The sequence below is a fragment of the Pygocentrus nattereri genome, chromosome 2 (genome assembly GCF_015220715.1).
Source record: "Pygocentrus nattereri isolate fPygNat1 chromosome 2, fPygNat1.pri, whole genome shotgun sequence".
In the NCBI taxonomy this organism is placed as follows: Eukaryota; Metazoa; Chordata; class Actinopteri; order Characiformes; family Serrasalmidae; genus Pygocentrus; species Pygocentrus nattereri.
In genome coordinates, this window is record NC_051212.1 from 43,607,430 (window position 1) to 43,625,546 (window position 18,117).

At 41.3% G+C, this 18,117-nt stretch overlaps 3 protein-coding genes across 3 annotated transcripts; all 3 read right to left on the bottom strand.

Moving 5' to 3' along the window:
- Positions 1 to 11,868: 11,868 nt before the first annotated feature.
- On the bottom strand, positions 11,869 to 14,742 carry LOC119265393 (histone H1-like). The gene has a single exon (XM_037545834.1). It carries the CDS (start codon positions 13,135 to 13,137, stop codon positions 12,529 to 12,531), a length of 609 nt encoding a protein of 202 aa, XP_037401731.1. The 5' UTR covers positions 13,138 to 14,742; the 3' UTR covers positions 11,869 to 12,528.
- A 1,364-nt stretch (positions 14,743 to 16,106) lies between these two features.
- LOC119262106 (histone H2B) lies at positions 16,107 to 17,265 on the bottom strand. The gene has a single exon (XM_037533120.1). The coding sequence runs from the start codon at positions 16,868 to 16,870 to the stop codon at positions 16,496 to 16,498; it is 375 nt and encodes a 124-aa protein (XP_037389017.1). The 5' UTR covers positions 16,871 to 17,265; the 3' UTR covers positions 16,107 to 16,495.
- Positions 17,266 to 17,670: 405 nt separating this feature from the next.
- On the bottom strand, positions 17,671 to 18,056 carry LOC119262115 (histone H4). The gene has a single exon (XM_037533122.1). It carries the CDS (start codon positions 18,029 to 18,031, stop codon positions 17,720 to 17,722), a length of 312 nt encoding a protein of 103 aa, XP_037389019.1. The 5' UTR covers positions 18,032 to 18,056; the 3' UTR covers positions 17,671 to 17,719.
- Positions 18,057 to 18,117: the final 61 nt, after the last annotated feature.

An 18,117-nucleotide genomic window follows, 5' to 3' on the forward strand; every position in this document is an offset into this window, starting at 1 on the left:
ACTCATGCAGTCAGTCTGCTATTCTAGTAGAATCATGCTAACCTACCAAGTCTACACTGAAGTGAATGCTAAATACTAAATCCCATCCTTTTAGCTATAGACTCTGCAAGCCTCGTCCTAACATTTTAGCATGTAACATAAATGGAGCACATTAAATAGAATCAGGGGACTTCAGGTAGCGTTAGATGGAGGAGACATATTTCCAGAAGTTGTACACTCCTTTTAATTTACCGTCACCTTAAGTTTTCAATTTAATGTGCTGTACCACAAAAGATGCATCCTGCCTGCAGGCTAAATGGAGGACTTGGAGTCACATTCCTGTCACCAAAATATTTGAATTCTGTGTATCAAAGAGAAGGAGGGGACAGAATTTGTTGCCAGCTTCTGGAAAATGAGCATTTCAGCGAGTCAATTCAGGTTGACTGGACACACAGGAGTCTGCAGCCACAGCCTATAATACCCCAGTTCTGTCACTACCAAGTCAAAGAACTTGTGCTACATTTGGCTAAACAAAAATCCACTACAAGGGATCAAGGCACTGCAGGAACCAGCTGAAAACTCACTATGATGCTTCTGTTCAAGCAGATGGGTGAAGATGGGTGTGAGTAGCCCAGCCCTTTAAGGAGAAGGTGTTGATCAACTCTCCCGGTGTTTTGAAGATTGCATTTTCATCCAATTCTGTGAGATCCCCACATGTAGAAGCATATTTAAACGCGCTAGTCAGTGCAAACTGAAACTATATCTTCTGACCACACTTTGTTGGTTTTTGTGAATTTTTGCTTTACCCCAGAAAAGTCAGTGGCATTTCTGGACAGTGTTGACATGTGGCTTCTGCTTTGCTTTTTTTCCTTATTCATGATTTCATTACCTGTTTCAAAAGGTTTTCTGACCATTTAACAATGTTTCTAGTCTTGAATTACCTTTTTTTGGAATCTGCTGCAGTCATCAGTTTCAGAATGATCATATCTTTACAAAACACAATTAAGTAGATAAATCAAATCATAAATATCTTGTCTTTGCACCGATTCTGTTTAAATGAAAATCAAAGTACATTTTCAAATCACTGATATTTTTATGTGCATTTAACTTACTGTCTGAATTTTGTGACTATGTATGCATTTTAATCTGCTGGTAAAGTAATAAAACCTGCCTGTAAAGTGTAGAAAATGTTTCATAGGTCTGCAAATGAAAGACATCATCTCTAAACTATATGGATTAAATACAAGACAGATTATATTGAACAACATGGCCTCTAAAACAAATAGAGGCCATTCACAAATTATCTGAAGAACGCTGCACCTGTTACAATATTCTTTCCAGTAACAAAGACTCTTAAAAAGTTCAATTTTCTGTATAAATATTTATTTTAAGCAAAGTCATCTGTACACTTAAGAATTTATAAATTTATAAATATAGAGAGCACAGTGGAGCAGCTCCCCAGAGCAGGAGTTTCCTGTTGTAGTTTTTCATAACTGCACTCACTTCAGAGAGACTCACACTAAAACACACATTATTCAGTAACTACAGGGACTCCAGTGCCACCTGGCTAAGCTATTCTTAGGTTATAGAAGTGTAATAGAACTGACTTTTTAAAGATGTTAACCAGATTATATTCAGCTCATCATTCGACTATAATTACTCAAAAACTATTCACTCTGCCTTTATCTTTTCACCATCCATGGTGCACAATAACATCAAAAACCTCTGAAATCTCAGTGTGTAAAGGGTAGGAGTCAAAAACCTTTGATCCCTTGCGTGGCACTACATCAAGAAAATGGGTATGTTTTTGTGACATATGTCTTCACATAGACTTGAAACTTGACAAACTCTTATTAGTAAACACTTTCTGTCGATACATTCACAAAGCAAGTTAATCACCTGCACAGGGGAAGAAAAAAATTCTGTGTGCAGAACTGGATAGAAGCATGTTTACCACATTTAACGCTTTTGTTTTTACAGTAATTGATACATTTTTGAAGCCTGAAAACACTAACCTTTATTTATTACTGTTAAAAACAAGAAGTGCTAAATGTGGTAAATATGCTCCCGTCCAAACTTTTTTGTAACATGTTGCAAGCACCAAATTCGCAACAAGCATATTTACAAAAAAAAAAACTCAACCCCCCCCCAAAAAAAACAGTTCATATGGTGTTCATATTCAGTTCATATTCAATCAAATATTATGTTTTTGCTATACTTATATTTGGTAACTATAACTACTGTCTGCAGTGCTGACTTATTGGGGATTGTGCATGATACCACATCTTGCAAAGGTTTAGTTCACTGTTAGCACTGGTGTGTGAGCCACATGTCTCAAAACAAATCTTCCCCACTTCTGATAATGATTACCTGTGCTGTTGAAATGTAATGACAATCATTTATTTTTAAACAGGGACTAGTGGGATTAAGGGGTTAGTTAAGGTCATTTAAAGTGATTTGTTACAGTCTTAAACTGTTTTTTGTCATTAGACATCAGACATTAAGTTAAGAGAACAAGTAAATGTCTGATATTTAATTAACTTAAACATTTAAGCTAGCAATATTACTTAAAACATCTTTTTTAAACAGTGTAACCATTTTATGGACACAGAATAAAAGTACGATGTAGGATTTTCAGAGGGGCACAACCTGCTGACTGTTGTACTGTGGACATGAGATGGTGAGTTTAAATCCTTTCTATCCTTTCAAAGGCCGCCTGTGAGGAGGAAGTACAGGCCAGCCCAAATTCAATGATCCTGGTAATGCTGAAGCCTCAGTCAGTAGCAAAGTTGGTTTACTGGAACGTCCTGTACTCATTAACTGTAATAGAAAGTGTTTTATATGGTTCTATGCAGAACCTTTCTAAAATAAAAAAAATAGGTACTTTATTGTGACATTGTCAACTTTGTAACAATAGAAGAACCCTTTTGGTGCTATATAGAACCATTTTATCCATCAATCTGAAGAACCATTTCACCATGGAAAGAATTGTGTTAGCATGCCAGTGGTTCTTTGAGTGTTCATGGCTTTATATAAACCGTTGTCCTAACAGATGAACCCTTGACGAACCAAAGATCTACAGGTCTGATGTACTGGTATGCACTGGTATGATCATTCTAATTCACTGTATCTAGTGATGTGAGGATCCTATCATAGGGTCTCAAAGTCACTGAGGGTTGGTGTGCAGCTTCTTCACAGCTTTAACAGACATGGAATCCTCTGAGAGTGTCAGAAGGTGGAGCTGTTATTTTCTTTAACCATCATGTTCTTCTGTGCATTTCTGATTCTTTCAGTATTAACAGGTAAGAAATACTTTAAACTCCTGTTTTTCAGTTTATCATCAAAATGTTTTGACATTAGTGTTTCCATTTTCTTTTCTAACAGGTGACTCTTTTGAAAATGTGATAAGATCTTATGGGTCTGTTAAACCTGCCAGAGATGCTGAGACTGTTACTCTCTCCTGCAACTACAGTGTTTCTCCATATGGCTTGTTTTGGTATCGTCAATATTCGAGATCCAAACCAGAATTCCTTCTCTTCATCACTGAATCCGGAGATCCTGTTAAAGAAGGAGTTATTTGCTACAAGTGATAAAAATAGCAAAGTTATGAGGCTCGCAAACTTCCCTGCTGCAGTATCAGACTCTGCATTCTACTACTAGTGCCCTGCAGCCCACAGTGACAGGAAACCAGCTCCACTGCACAAACACACTGTGTGGAATGGAACTCTGCACTTGACCATGTATTTTTGTTTCTATACAATGTTGTAGACACTCTTCCGCCATGTCTGCTATCAGCAGTGCTGCATGATAATGTTGAAAATGGTGATTTAAAAATAAATGGACTACCAAGAGAATCTCTGATCCTGTGTCACGCCTTCCGTAGCAGAGACCGACATCCCTCACTCTGTCCAGAACTCCAACTCCCAGAAGTCTCTGGGAGGTCACATGATCAGGAACCCTACCAACATTCACGCTCACCTGAGTGTTGATTGATTTCACCTGTTTCAAGGACTATATATGTTTGTCACCGAGCGCTTGTCTTTGTGAAGTATTGTTTCAGTCCCTGTGCATTACCAAGCCTTGTTTTTGTGTTTTCACTTTCCGGTTATTGATATTCTGCCTGTTTCTGTTTACGACCTTTGCCTTACCCTTTTTGGACTATGTTTTTGATCTCTTGTGTACCGACCATCAACTGCTTGTACTTTGTTTTTGGATTCTTCCTGCATTAAAACATTTTACTATAGCCTGCTCTGCGCTTGTCTGAACATTCTTCAGCAGTTACACCCTGTTAGAAGTGATTAGTGATCTGCATTTGTTGTGACTCACCTGCATGAAGTCACTTTTGTTTTGTCCCAGATAGCACTTAGATAAATATTAAGTTCTGCTTAATGTTAGACCCATAATGACTAAGTCCAGATCAGACTTCTGCTTAAAGCTACACTAAGCAAGCTTTGAGATTTGTTCAATTCTCTCATGGAAATTGAAACATTACAAAATGTCGGTTGAGCTTAAGAACCCACCATCCTGCTTACCCAAGTGAGTGAGGCCTTTTGGGATCTCTTAGACTCCTGGCCACAGACAGCTGTAGCATCACCAGGGATCAAACTCATGATGTTCTGATGATGGCCAACATTTACACGGCTGCATCACAGAACAGATGACATACTCTAGCACTTTTTTCTTCTGACTCAGTAAAGCTACTTATTTCAGCTTTAACAAAGCAAATCTTACACTTTGGAGCTTTAAATGATGAGATTACGACAGAAATTCAACAATAAACAGACAGATACATGGAAAGATTAACACCTCTTAGCTAACTGGCTTATTTAGTGTCTTTTAGTGTTTTTGGTAGATATACAAGTTATTTATATCCTGGACCCTCGAGGTTTGTCTTTCTAAAGAATGTAACACAATATTTCAGGTTACTTCAGAGTGTTTTTTAAGAAAGAAAAGAAAAGAAAAATCTATCATTTATGTGTACATGTGCGTTCAGTTATGTTAATGTTTATTGCTTGTTGAGTGACATGGTGGTACAATTGACTCATAGCAAGAAGGGTCTGGGTTCAATTCCCCTGCCAGTTTATCAGGGTCCTTTCTGTGTTGAGTTTGCATGTTCTCCCTGTATTTGCATACGTTTCTTCCCACAGTTCACTGAATTTTGGCGGTTCTGCCAGTCTGTAGTGTTTAAATGCCTTTGCAAAGAGCCATGAAAACAATTGTGTACCATGAAAATAAATGACATACCATCATCCCATCATTAACAGGCTGACAGATTCAACTATAATAATAGTAGTAATAAAAATAATAATAATAATAATTATTATTATTAGTAGTATTATTAATATTATTATTATACCTGTATCGAAATTATCACAACATAAAAAAAATGAGTCATAATGGCAGTACATTGTGATTAAGTGTATGAGCTGCATTATGGGTGGAGCTGTGTATCTTAGCAGAGAGCTACACTGATCCCATTCAGCTCTGATTCTGCTCTCAGTCACTTCACATCTCTATCAACATGCTGCTCTCTATCCTTTCTCTCCTAGCACTGTTGTCAGGTAAGAGAATGTTAATGATTTTTGTTAAATTCCTAACTGTTGCAAAAAATAATGTGTAATAAATAAATATATTACATATTTTTCTCTTTAATAATCCATTTTAGGAGACACATCAGCACAGAAAATTGCACCACTTGTAGAAGAACTGCATGTTTCAGAGGGAGATAATGTTACTCTCTCCTGTAACTACAGTACCAGCCCTAATGATGCTCTTCAGTGGTATCGTCAGTTTCCCAGATCCAGACCAGAGTTTCTCCTGTACATTTACTCACATGGGACTTTGAGTGATCCTCTTCCTCCTCGTATGTCTGCTGAAGTTGAAGACAAAAAGCGCGTGGATCTGATAATCTCCTCTGCTGCAGTATCAGACTCAGCACTCTACTACTGCGCTCTGAAGCACACAGTGACAGGAAACCCAGCTACACTGTACAAAAACTGTTTCATATGGAGACCAATGTTGTTGTCAGGAGGGGGAGCTGTTTGACTTTTTTAATACCCCCAGGTTTTAACGTACACCTTAAATGGAAGACAAACCATCATCTTCCTGACTGTAATAATAATAATAAGTAATACTGCTTTTCCACACATTAGCTTCCCATAGTGTATTCAGGGGTCACATACTAGAACATTCCTAGGACCACATGACATAATAATGCTCACCATTGTGAATCAACTACATTTTGAATGTAACATTCTATTCTGAGAAATTTGAAAAAGAAAAAAAAATCTTTAAATATATTGCCTGGAGAAAAAATCCATTTCAAAATTCTCAATTGTTAAATATAATTGACGGAGAACCAGAAAACCTATGGATGAAACTCAAACAGGTCATCAAGGAAGAACCACAGAAAAATGTGGGAAGAATGAAAAGGAGAAATAATTCAAAGTCTGGTGATACAGTGGAGATTGAAAAAAAAGATGAGCAGCTAAAATCAAGAAGGACAAAGATCATTTAAGAGAGTTTACTGTGCATTCCAGAGAGCAGCCTGGAAAAACAAGGATGAATACCACATCAACTGTAAATATATTGAAAATGGGAATGAATGTGGAAAAACAAGGATTGTTTTCCAGAGGATAGAGCATAAAAAATGAATTTTAGTCATGATTGGGTAGAGAGATGTCAATGGACAAATCATAACAGATGAAACAAAAATTCAAAAAGGATGGATGGAATACACACAAGACTTCTACAAAAAAGATGTCAACTGCCAAGACACATTTGTTGATGCTGAGTACACAGAAGAACCTTCACTGTTAGAAGATGAAGTCAGACAGACCCTGAAATCATTGCCAAAGAAAAAAGTTAAAGAAATCAATAACCCTGCCATGTCTGATATATTTAAATATTCTGAAGAAGATCGGTATGAAGTGCTGACCACACACATCTTCTAAGCCACTTCTCCTTCTGGGTCAAGTGGAGTGCTGGAGCCTATCCCAGCTGTCACTGAGTGAAAGGCAGGATATACCCTGGACATCCATCACAGGGCAGACAGAAATACCCATTCACACCAAGGGGCAATTTAGGAGGAAACTGGAAAACCCACGCAGACACAGGGAGAACGTGCAAACTCCACACAGAGAGGACCATGGTCACCTGGCTGGGGACTCGAACCCAGGCCCTCCTTGCTGTAGGGTGACAATACTATCCACCATGCCACCACACCACCTGTACTGACCAAATTATGCCAACAAATCTGGAAAAGTTAGAAGAAGATTAGAAGAGGCCAGTTTAAAATTATGCAATGCTGACTAGATCCTTACCTCAAAAGAGAACTGTCAGATGAGCAAGCAGGGTTCAGGAAAGGCAGAAGAACAAAACATATCATTGCAGGTGTATGCTGGACTTTTGACAAAGCCAAGGAGTCAAGAAGGAAGGATGTCAACATCATGACAAGAAAAATATTGATGCCTTTGAACTTTGGTGTTGGTGAAGACTTCTGACAGTACCTTGGGCAGAAAAACAACAAAAATAAATTGGGCTTCAACTCATTTGAAGCCCAAACTGAAGCTGTCTTATACTGGACTATACAATTATGACAGTAATAGTATCTAGACAGTCTGGAGGTAATTATATATTAGCATTTGATAACAAGTGCTATTTGAGAGAGTGAAATATTGGTACTGCATATAAAGGCTATCACTCTGAAAAACCTTCAGGATGTCTACACTGGAAAAATAAAGTGTTCTCCTCAAGACAAAACATAATTGTGAACTAGCTTGAGAGAACTAGCTACACACTTCACATTTATATAATGTAGTCATATCAGTAGCTCAGCAGATTCTGATTAAAAACATGCCACTACTAATTATAAATTCAAAAGGCTCGCAAAGTCATTACCATTAGAAAAAGTGGCTTACTGCTCATGCCCTTCATTCTGTATTCAGTCAACATTGTAAACACACGTAAAATAGCATACAAAACGTTTACCTGTGGTTTTGGAAAGTAGCGAAGAACATAATCGAGCATATGCAGAGAAAATACCTTTAGACCACAGAGGATTAAATCAAAGCTGTCCAGTCATATCTGCAAAGGGCCAGTATAGTTGCTGGTTTTCATCCCAATCAAGCAGCAGTACACCTGATTCTACTTGTTTAATCAGTTGGTCTTAGTCATTGAAGAACTGATGAGTTGAGCTCCTGCTTTGTTGGCACATTGACAAATGTAGGAGGAGTCTTTACATCCTTGAACAGTAGCATCAAATCTCTCCTCATTATCTGAACACTGGAACCACCATGATGTTTCTGCGCTCTCTGACCATCTTTATGACTTTACTAGGTATGTGTGGCAAATTTATATTTGAACTAAATGTACATTTTTAAATTCTTTTTAAAATTATTATTATTTTTTTTCTCCACAGGCTGCTGTTCTGCAGTCAATAGCACCACTGGAGAATAACACACAGGTTTATGCTCTTGAAGATGAGACAGTTGCTCTCTCCTGCACATATGATGGTGATGTGAGAACTCTGTATTGGTATCATCAGTATCCTGGATCCAGACCATAATATTTACTGGTGATTGTTCCAGGATCAAAAGATGAGAGCCATGAACGACTGAAAGCTAAAGTGGATGTAGAAGGAAATAGAGTGGATCTTTTGATCTCTTCTACAACAGTATCAGACTCTGCATTCTACTACTGTGCCATGGAGCCCACAGTGACAGAAAATCCAGCTCCACTGTACACAAAGTGTTTCATGCAGAGCAGTGTTTTGTCAGGAGGGGGGGCTGTTTGCTTTTTTTTTTCATTTCAACCCTCAGCTCATTCAACCCCAGTTTACTTTTTATAACAAACTTTATTAAGGAATATTATTTCAATACAAACACATTTTCAGATACAAAATACAAAATCCACATTCATCAAAATTCCTGCAGTATTATTTACATTAGAAACATGCAGCACTGATTAAAAATCCAGCAGAGTCCAGGGGAACTTTCTCTTTCCTCGAGTGTCTATTGTCCTCAGTCTTTTGATCTCACACAGTATTTGTTTATAGACAGTTTCTGCAGGTATTTCGCACTGCTCTATAACCATTTTACAGCGCGTCTTCCAGATCTTACAATTAACAACACAAACGATGAACCGAACATTGAAAAATCCCGAACATTACACTTTTAACATTAATGTACAAATTCAGCCCAATGTGCCGTAATTTCCTCCAGATGTCTGTTGTTCTCGGACAGTGAATGAAAAGATGTTCAATCGTCTCGTCTTCACTACAGTCAGTCATCGGACACGTTCTGGTTGTGATGTAACAGCTCCATTTCACTACACATCTGACGGGTAGCCGGCCAACGGTCACCAGCCACATCACATCTCTGACGTTCTCAGAGAGGAATGTGGATGAGATGTTTTTCACACAAGCTCGTCCTTCGGTGGGAGTTAAATACTTATAATGGAAAATTTCTCCATAATCTCTGTCCTGTATGATCTTATAGATCGATTTATTTGGGGAATTCCTCCAATCAATATTTAATTGTTCATATTTTGATATTGTGCGTGTTCTCTCTCTCTTTTTGTTTTTTTTTTTGTCCTTCTATTCCCTTCCCGGAATCCAGGTGGAGCTGTGCCCTGGTTTGGCTGCTGTGGGCGCAGCCATTCCCCCAGAGAATGTTAAAGGAGGAGTGACCCAGGAAGCGCAAGAGAGGGGAGTGAGGGAACAGGGTGCCTTGGCATGTTAGCCTTCAAGCATTGTGTGTAAACTGTGTGTGTGTGTTTGTTGGAACCTTTGGAGGAACTGTGTAAACTGTGTGTGTACACTAGCTGGTTGTTCCTTATGAGTTCACTTTGTAGCTTGACTTTTAGGTGTATGTGTTCCTTTTGGTTATCTCTTTTGTCTTTTTTTTTTTTTTATAACACACCGATGGCTGGAAGGGGGGTAAGTGCCAGTGTTGGTTTTTTTTTTTTTTTTTTTAAGTCCTCTTTTCTCCTGGTTTTGGCTTAGTTAGGGAGCTAGGCTGGATCCCTGTCTTTTGTTGATTATTTGCTTTGTTAGGTTAGTTGTTTGGGTTGGAGTTAGTTTTGGGTTTTGTTTGTTGTGTTGGCCTTGCTTATCCCCTGGAGAAATGGCCTGTGGTGTACATCTGTGTACAAAAAATACACTTACATGACTCCATGTGTGGTTTTCTGTGGTTCTTATTGTCTTAGTCAAACACCCACCTCCACCTCATCGCCTAGACTGACTTGTAATAATCACTATAAACTAATTTGAAAGACGGGATGTTTTGTCTCGCCCTGCCTTTTTTTTTTCTCCCAAGAAGTTTTATTCCCTATCCACTCTGAATTTCTGCTCATAGCCTGAGCTACATTTTTACAAAAGGCTATTTTTAATTTTCTCCCCAACTCCACCGCCCCGAGGCCTCCTTTCTCCCGGGGTTTATATGAAAGCTCCCGCTTCGTCACTTCCCTGTTGCTTCCCCAAATAAAACGAACACACATTTTATTTAATCTCATCACACACTTTTCATCTGGAGGGAAAAATATTAGCCAAAAACAACAGTTTAGACAGAATAAACGTCTTAATCACGTGAATCCTGCTTTTATAATTTGAGACTTTCCATTTTCCTAATTCAGTCTGAATTTCCTGTTCTTTTTTCTCCCAATTTGTGTTGCTACACTTCCCGTTTAATATCGCGAGTCCCAGGATTTTAATCTCTTCTTTAACGAGCAAGTTTATCGTGGCTGGATCTCCCTCTCCTATCCACACGGCCTCACTCTTGCTGGTATTTAACCGCGCCCCGGCTACCGCCTCATAAGTGTTGAAATGCTCTCTGATGACGTCTGACTCCACTTGACCTCTAACAAAAACTGTGACGTCATCTGCGTACGCAGAGATTTTCAGTGGCTCTGTGGTTGAGAGTTGGACTCCCTGCAGCCTAGGATCACATTTGATTCTATGCAGCAGGGGACTAATAGCAATCACATACAGAGCGGAGCTTAGCGGACACCCCTGCTTCACTCCTCTGTCAATTTTAAAATCCTTAGTTAAAATCCCGTTTACGTTAATCTGGACTTTTGATTCTTTATATAACAGCTTGATCATATTAATGAACTTCTCCGGGAAACCATAATGTCTTAAAACAGTCCATAAATAATCTCTAGAGAGGAAATCAAAGGCCTTTTTCTGATCTAGTCCAACTATATAAAAGTCCTGATCTCTCTTGGTCGTGATTATGTCTCTAATCGCACAGATTATCCCACATGTATCTCCCTTTTACTGCACAGGTCTGCCCGACCTCAATGACTTCATTCATGACCCCAGACATTCTGTTTACTATCACTTTAGCCAAGATTTTATAATCTATATTCATCAGGCTTATCTGTCTCCAGTTATCCAAATCACTGCAATCTCCCTTTTTAAAGATTAATGAAATCACAATGATAAAAGGAGTCATGTGGAGAGGTGCCTTTGGGGCACATGCGTAGCTTCTTTTTTTTTTTGTTGTTGTTGTTAAATTACTTGAGATACTTCAAATTGAGCAAGAGAACAAACGAAAACAAACTTCCAGGCCACAAAGCACTGGACTGAGTAATTGGTGTTTCAACTGTTCAACAAAAGAGACCGCAGGTCTTGCCTCTTCCACTCATCTTTGACTTCTTTCAATTTCGTCGAATTAAACTGAAATGGTTTTCCAGTCTCCAAGCGCGCTTCTTATAGCTAAAGCAGCTGCGTTTCTATTGGCTGAAATGCAACAACCAATCGTTTTAGCGCCGTCAAACTGTAGTACCCGCCTACCGCCCACCGTTTTTGTCCCGTACCCCAAATTCTCCCCCCACCCCTCTCTTTTGTGCTTCCGCCTGTGCGCGAGAGACAGAAAACTTATACACGTCCTTGTTTTCCTTTTTAAATAAACTTTATGAAATAATCCAAATACATAATCAATACAAAATCACATGAATGCAAATTTATACACTTGTTTTCCCGCCTCATTCCCGCTCTAATCCTAATCCATGTCACTGCAAATGGCAGCTTGGTAGTTTCAGTATTGATCACAATTTACAGAACACTGTGAATTTATCACCATTTCCCCTGTGCAATATAATCAACGCTCCGTGTACAATATTTAAAAATCCCTCTATAGACTAAATGTTAAATATTCTTGAGCTTCTATTGAAATAGTTTATATAGTAACTCCTCACCGTCCCATGTGTGATATAAACCAGTGCCTCGTGCAATATTCCATGTGAATTTCAGAAAAAATATATAGTTACAAAGTAAATATATAAATTATATTGTCTACACATTAGCAAGTAAAAACCCTTAAATACTCCAAGTTAATTACTCGCTTGTTAATTCTTTCACTCGAGTGCCTCGCTGCCCGTTCGCTGCTGTAACAGGGAGAATTTCCCCGCTGTGGGATTATTTTATTAAGAAATAATGATTTTGTGCAGGGCGAAAGAAAACCGAGCTCCTTGAGTGGAAATGTGGGGGGCTCTTAAAAGAGCCGTTTTTGAGGGGGAATTACGGGACACGAAGGTAAAACGGCGAGTTCACTTCTTCTTGGGGGCCTTTTTCGCCGCCTTGGGCTTGGCAGCTTTGGGTTTGACCGCTTTCGCTTTCTTCGGGCTCTTGACCGCCTTCTTCGGTGCCGCGGGCTTCTTCGCTTTCTTGGGAGACTTGGCGACTTTCTTGGCGGCCGCCGGCTTCTTGGCTTTCTTCGGCGACTTCTTAGCGGCCGCGGGCTTCTTCACTGCTACCTTCTTGGGCTTCTTAGCAGCGGCGGGCTTTTTGGCGGCCGCCTTCTTGGCTTTTGGCGCCGCTTTCTTTGCCGGCTTCTTCTTGGGCTCGGCTTGTTTCTTGTTAAGCTTGAAGGAACCCGAGGCGCCGGTGCCTTTGGTCTGCACCAGAGTGCCCTTCGTCACGAGGCTCTTGACGGCGATCTTGACGCGGGACTTGTTCTTGTCCACGTCGTAGCCGCCGGCAGCCAGAGCTTTCTTGAGGGCGGCGAGAGACACGCCGCTCCTCTCCTTAGACTGCGAAACAGCCTTGACGATGAGCTCGCCGACGCTGGGGCCGGCTTTCTTGGGCGGGGCGGCGCGCTTCTTCTTGAGGGCTTTGGCCGGCGCGGCGGCGGCTGGAGCGGGAGCGGCTTCTGCCATCGTTCTGCTTTTGCTGCGAGGGGAGCGAGAATGAGCGGAGCTGCGCTGTTCAGAGGAACCTCCCTCTCAGGCGACGGGCCGCCCCTTAAAAGCCACACGAGAACGGTGTAGACTCAACCCGGCGGGCGCTGTGCAGCCGTGCCTCAGTGACGAGCTCGCACTTGTGTTTTCTCGTGATATTTATCGGGTAAAATAAGAGCGAATGCGCCGATTGTTGAGCGCCCAACGGCTCAGTCCTCTAGAAGAGTTTCTGTCGTGTGTCCCGAGTCCGGGAATGAGCGCGCAGCGACGCCTCGTTTCGCAGGGCGCGTTCAAACAGGCGCCGCGCGGTCGCCGCTCCGGACGAGATGCGGCGCTTTTGGCGCGATAATCGGTGGAAAATGGTAGTAAACGGCGACGTGAGCCTTCGGACAGCTCGACGACTCATTCGGGGAGAGCCTCGGCGACGGCGCGGGAGAAAAACGAGCGGTCAAGCGCCCCGTTTATCAGGGGTAAAACGAGCTTTCTTGGAGCGAGTAAAACACACGCGTAAGCAAGCGGGCGCCGTGGGCAGAGCTCCTCTCTGCTGATGTGCTGGTGTATAAAGCGCTATATATAAACTTTGACTTCACCAGTGGTAAATAAACCCCAAGCTCCTTCTCACCCTAATTAACTTTATTCTAATTTCTCCCTCACCCTAGTGGGAAGTAACCATAAACTTCTTATAATCTTACTAGAAATAAACCTCACTCTTCTCTGATCCTAACTTGATTTAGTCTGAACTCATCATCAACCCTGTGGGAACTAGCAGTGAAATACTCAGACTACATCATAAGCCTAAGGCCCAGCTCCATACCAGCTTTTAATCACTCTTCTCACAAGCCTGACGACTTCCAACATCTCCCTTCACTCACTATAATTTCACCATAAGCATGAGCTCTGGCCCAAAAAAACTCCTATGGCTCGCTCCAACTACATAATAGTCCCATGTCTTAGCTTCTGTCATGCTTTTGATTACTTTGACCTCAGCAACAATCAAAGTTCTTGAACTAAATATATTTTCACTTCACCATAAACCTAAAGCCTCGCTCTAAATCTGCTATGGCTTTAACTGCATGATGAGCCTGAGGCCTGGCTGTAAGTCTGATTTGGCCTACTCTACGACATGGACTCAAAGCTGAGCTCTGCACCTCATTTTAGTTCTCTCATTTTATCAGAAGTCTGATACATCTCAGTTCACTCTCACTCCATCACAAGCCTGATGCCCTGCCCTAAGCTTACTTTGACGTTCTTTAACTGGAGCTACTGTTACTCATCTAACTTTACTATAAGCCCAGGGCCTAAAGCCGAGCTCTAAACCCACCATCAGTCCCTCTCTATACAGCGTAAGCCTGTGGCCTAGCAGGAAAGATCATATTACTCACTGTTTTCTTTGGAAGTCAAAGGCCTTGCCCTACACTGACTTTCATGATCTCGGAGTTCAGGGCTATAGCAGCTGTTACTCGGACTACTGTATAAACCTGAGGCTGTCGGGACCCAGAGCTCCCTGTCCTCCGCTCCGAAGTCCCAGATGATGTGGAAAAACATTACTAATTAAATAAAGTTACATCAAAGTTTTAGTTTTACTTTAACCTGTTTTCTCATTTAGAAAGAGTAGCAAATTAAAAGAATTGAAAAAACATTCTTGCAAAAGTTCAAGAAAAGTGAAGAATCACTCTTGGCAAAAAAGTCAAAAAAGTATTTTCTTAATGTCCCTGGACCCAATTTCTAATTCCCAATGTGTCTTGTTTTCCGGAGAAATCTGGTAACCCTTATTTCTCACCCAACTCAAGATGTTTTTTTTAATTAATTTTCTCTGCCTTGTTTTATCAGGTCTCCCTATCCTCCCTGTGTCCGTTGTTTGAAACACTTTCTTATTAAATTGGCTCAAAGACCAGTTCTTACCAACCCTTATCAGCTAGCCTTCCTATTCCCAGCTAACTTCTAATCTAATGATCGTTACAAAACTTTTTATTAATTAGGGTTCAAGGACATTTTCTTCAAAAACTCCAACAGGCCTAGCCATAAGTATGTAAGCTTAATGGCACGTCTTGCACCTACTTTTGCTTTATGTTCTTGCTTTAACCGACCTGTACTCCCTGACACCTTATCATCAGCCTAAGGCAGGGGTGTGCAGTCTTATTCACAAAAGTTCGGCATGGCTGCAGGTTTTCACTCCAAACAAGCTGCAGCACAGCTGACTTCACTTATTTAATTAGTTGGTCTCAGTCTTGGAGTGAAAACCTGCAGCCATATCAGCCCTTTGAGGATAAGCCTGGACACCCTGGCGTAAGGGCTGCTTTCATTTCCTCTAACAGCTTTGTGCATATCTATATTCTTTGATGTAAATAATGCTGTATTTTGCACTTCTGGTTAGATGCTGACTGCATTTCATTGGCTCTGCACCTGTAACTGCACAATGACAAAGCTGGATCTAATCTAATCACAGCCCTAAGACTTAGACTGTAACAGACTTTAACTAAGTCCCATTTCATCAGACGTCTCTGGCCCGGCTGTAAACTCTTTATCCTCAGTCTAACTTCAATATGACTGCCCTAAACGCAGTTATACTCACTCAAAGCCCCTTTACTTGGACTAAATACAGCAGAAACCTGGGGCCTTGCTACACACCTGCTCATACTTCCTGAGCCTAAATCCTAAATCCAAACTTATCATTGCTTTAGTCCTAAAGGCCTTAATTCTGCTCTTCACACTCCACACAGTATTCCAGCTATTCTCTGGCCCAGCACACCTGATCCAGTTCATAATCACTTACAAGGAAATGTTTTTGAGGCGGAAAAAACAAAAAAAAAATGACAAATTTTAGCAATGAGCAGCGATAAGAAACACTTTAAACTCACCAGCCTAAAAACTGGATATACAGGATGAGTCAAAAGTCACAGGACAGGTTTTACTGTATTGTATTATTGATTTTGTGACAGCACAAAAAATAAAATCAAACTTAGTATAGCCTTTATTGTATTAATGCAGTTTGAGTTCATCTCTCTCTCACACGGTGGGAAAGCAAAAAAGGAGCTCACCAGGCCGCACATTTAAACCGTGTTACTACATTCAAATATACCATTATTTTAAACTACAAAAACCCGAATGACGCGTGTTACATTTATTATTGTATATATGAGGCAGAGAGCGCCATTTCACCAGCGCCCATTACCCAAACAGAGAAACTACGTGTAAAGAAGCTGCGCAGGAAAACGCAAACTAAGTTTCATCAGACACATCCCCGCTTTCATTCTCAGAAACAGAGAAAAGCTCTTAAAGCGAAACCGTGGGTGGCTCTTAAAAGAGCCGTTGGGTTTGATGAAGTCCGGGTCACTTCTTACTTGGAGCTGGTGTACTTGGTGACGGCCTTGGTGCCCTCGGACACGGCGTGCTTGGCCAGCTCGCCGGGAAGAAGCAGGCGCACGGCGGTCTGGATCTCCCTGGACGTGATGGTGGAGCGTTTGTTGTAATGAGCCAGACGGGACGACTCACCGGCGATGCGCTCGAAGATGTCGTTGACGAACGAGTTCATGATGCCCATCGCCTTGGACGAAATGCCGGTGTCGGGGTGGACCTGCTTCAGCACTTTGTATACGTAGATGGCGTAGCTCTCCTTCCTGGACTTTCTGCGCTTCTTTCCTCCCTTGCCGGCCGTCTTGGTCACGGCTTTCTTAGATCCCTTTTTCGGGGCGGACTTGGCAGGTTCAGGCATGGCTTTCCTCTTCGAGTGAGACTGAAGAATGAGGAGAAGCGCCCGGCACCGGCTTATTTACACTGCGATATTCAAATAGATCAGGCTCCGCCTTCACAGTGCTGTCAAACGGTCATTGGACGATGAACAACGGCTCGCTTGGCGGACAACCCACAGCTCTCCTTCACCCCACTCTCCTCCTCCTAGCTAAAGACTGTCTTTGTTCTCTTTCCCGCGCATTCCGATCTACTGGGTGTCCTGCACAGCACATCTGAACAAATTTATTCAAAATATTTCTTTTTATTGCTCTTTCATAAAATGGCGTCACATTTCTAAACACCTTTGAAAGGTTTTGAGTTTTTGGCATTTTTAAATAATAATTGTGTATTTTGGATCTCAAAATGCTGTTTTACTAAAAAAAAAAAAAATTCAAATAAATAGTTCAAGTCATTCTGTATTACAGAGTTAATGAGATCCAAGTAACACATTTGAGTTCATTTCAAAGGAAATTGAACGGATGTACCGGGTTCTGGTGGAGAACCGCGCTGCGTTTGACCGTTTCAACTGTAAAAGGTAGAAATCGTGAAGCTGTGACGATGAACAATAACGGCTTTACTAACTAAACAACTCCAACAGCGTTTTCTGAAACCTACAGTAGCTCACCACACACAACATATACAATGTTCCTCTTCCTCTGTTGTTCTGGTATTAAAGTAAGATCACTACTAATTTCCTCCCAACGTTGAATTTAAATGGACCAAACTGAAATTCCCATTTCTACTGAACGGGTCATAAGGAGCAGCTCTTCTGGTGGGAGTGTGGGGGGCTCTTAAAAGAGCCGTTGGGTTTCTGGTTGTTCGAGTCGAGCGTTTAACCTCCGAAGCCGTACAGGGTTCGTCCCTGACGCTTCAGGGCGTAAACCACGTCCATGGCGGTGACGGTCTTCCTCTTGGCGTGCTCGGTGTAGGTGACGGCGTCCCTGATCACGTTCTCCAGGAACACTTTGAGAACGCCGCGAGTCTCTTCGTAGATCAGGCCAGAGATACGCTTCACACCGCCACGGCGAGCCAGACGGCGGATAGCCGGCTTGGTGATGCCCTGGATGTTATCGCGGAGCACTTTGCGGTGACGCTTAGCGCCTCCTTTACCAAGACCTTTCCCGCCCTTTCCTCGTCCAGACATTTTCACTGATTTTCCTCCAAGTCGAAACTCAAAGTTTGAATAACGTTGCTGTGCTGAACGCACCTTTTTATGCTCCTCTACAGGAC

Coding starts and splice junctions, on each gene's coding strand:
- LOC119262106 (XM_037533120.1), bottom strand. CDS start 16,870: ATGCCTGAACCTGCCAAGTCCGCCCCGAAAAAGGGATCTAAGAAAGCC.
- LOC119262115 (XM_037533122.1), bottom strand. CDS start 18,031: ATGTCTGGACGAGGAAAGGGCGGGAAAGGTCTTGGTAAAGGAGGCGCT.
- LOC119265393 (XM_037545834.1), bottom strand. CDS start 13,137: ATGGCAGAAGCCGCTCCCGCTCCAGCCGCCGCCGCGCCGGCCAAAGCC.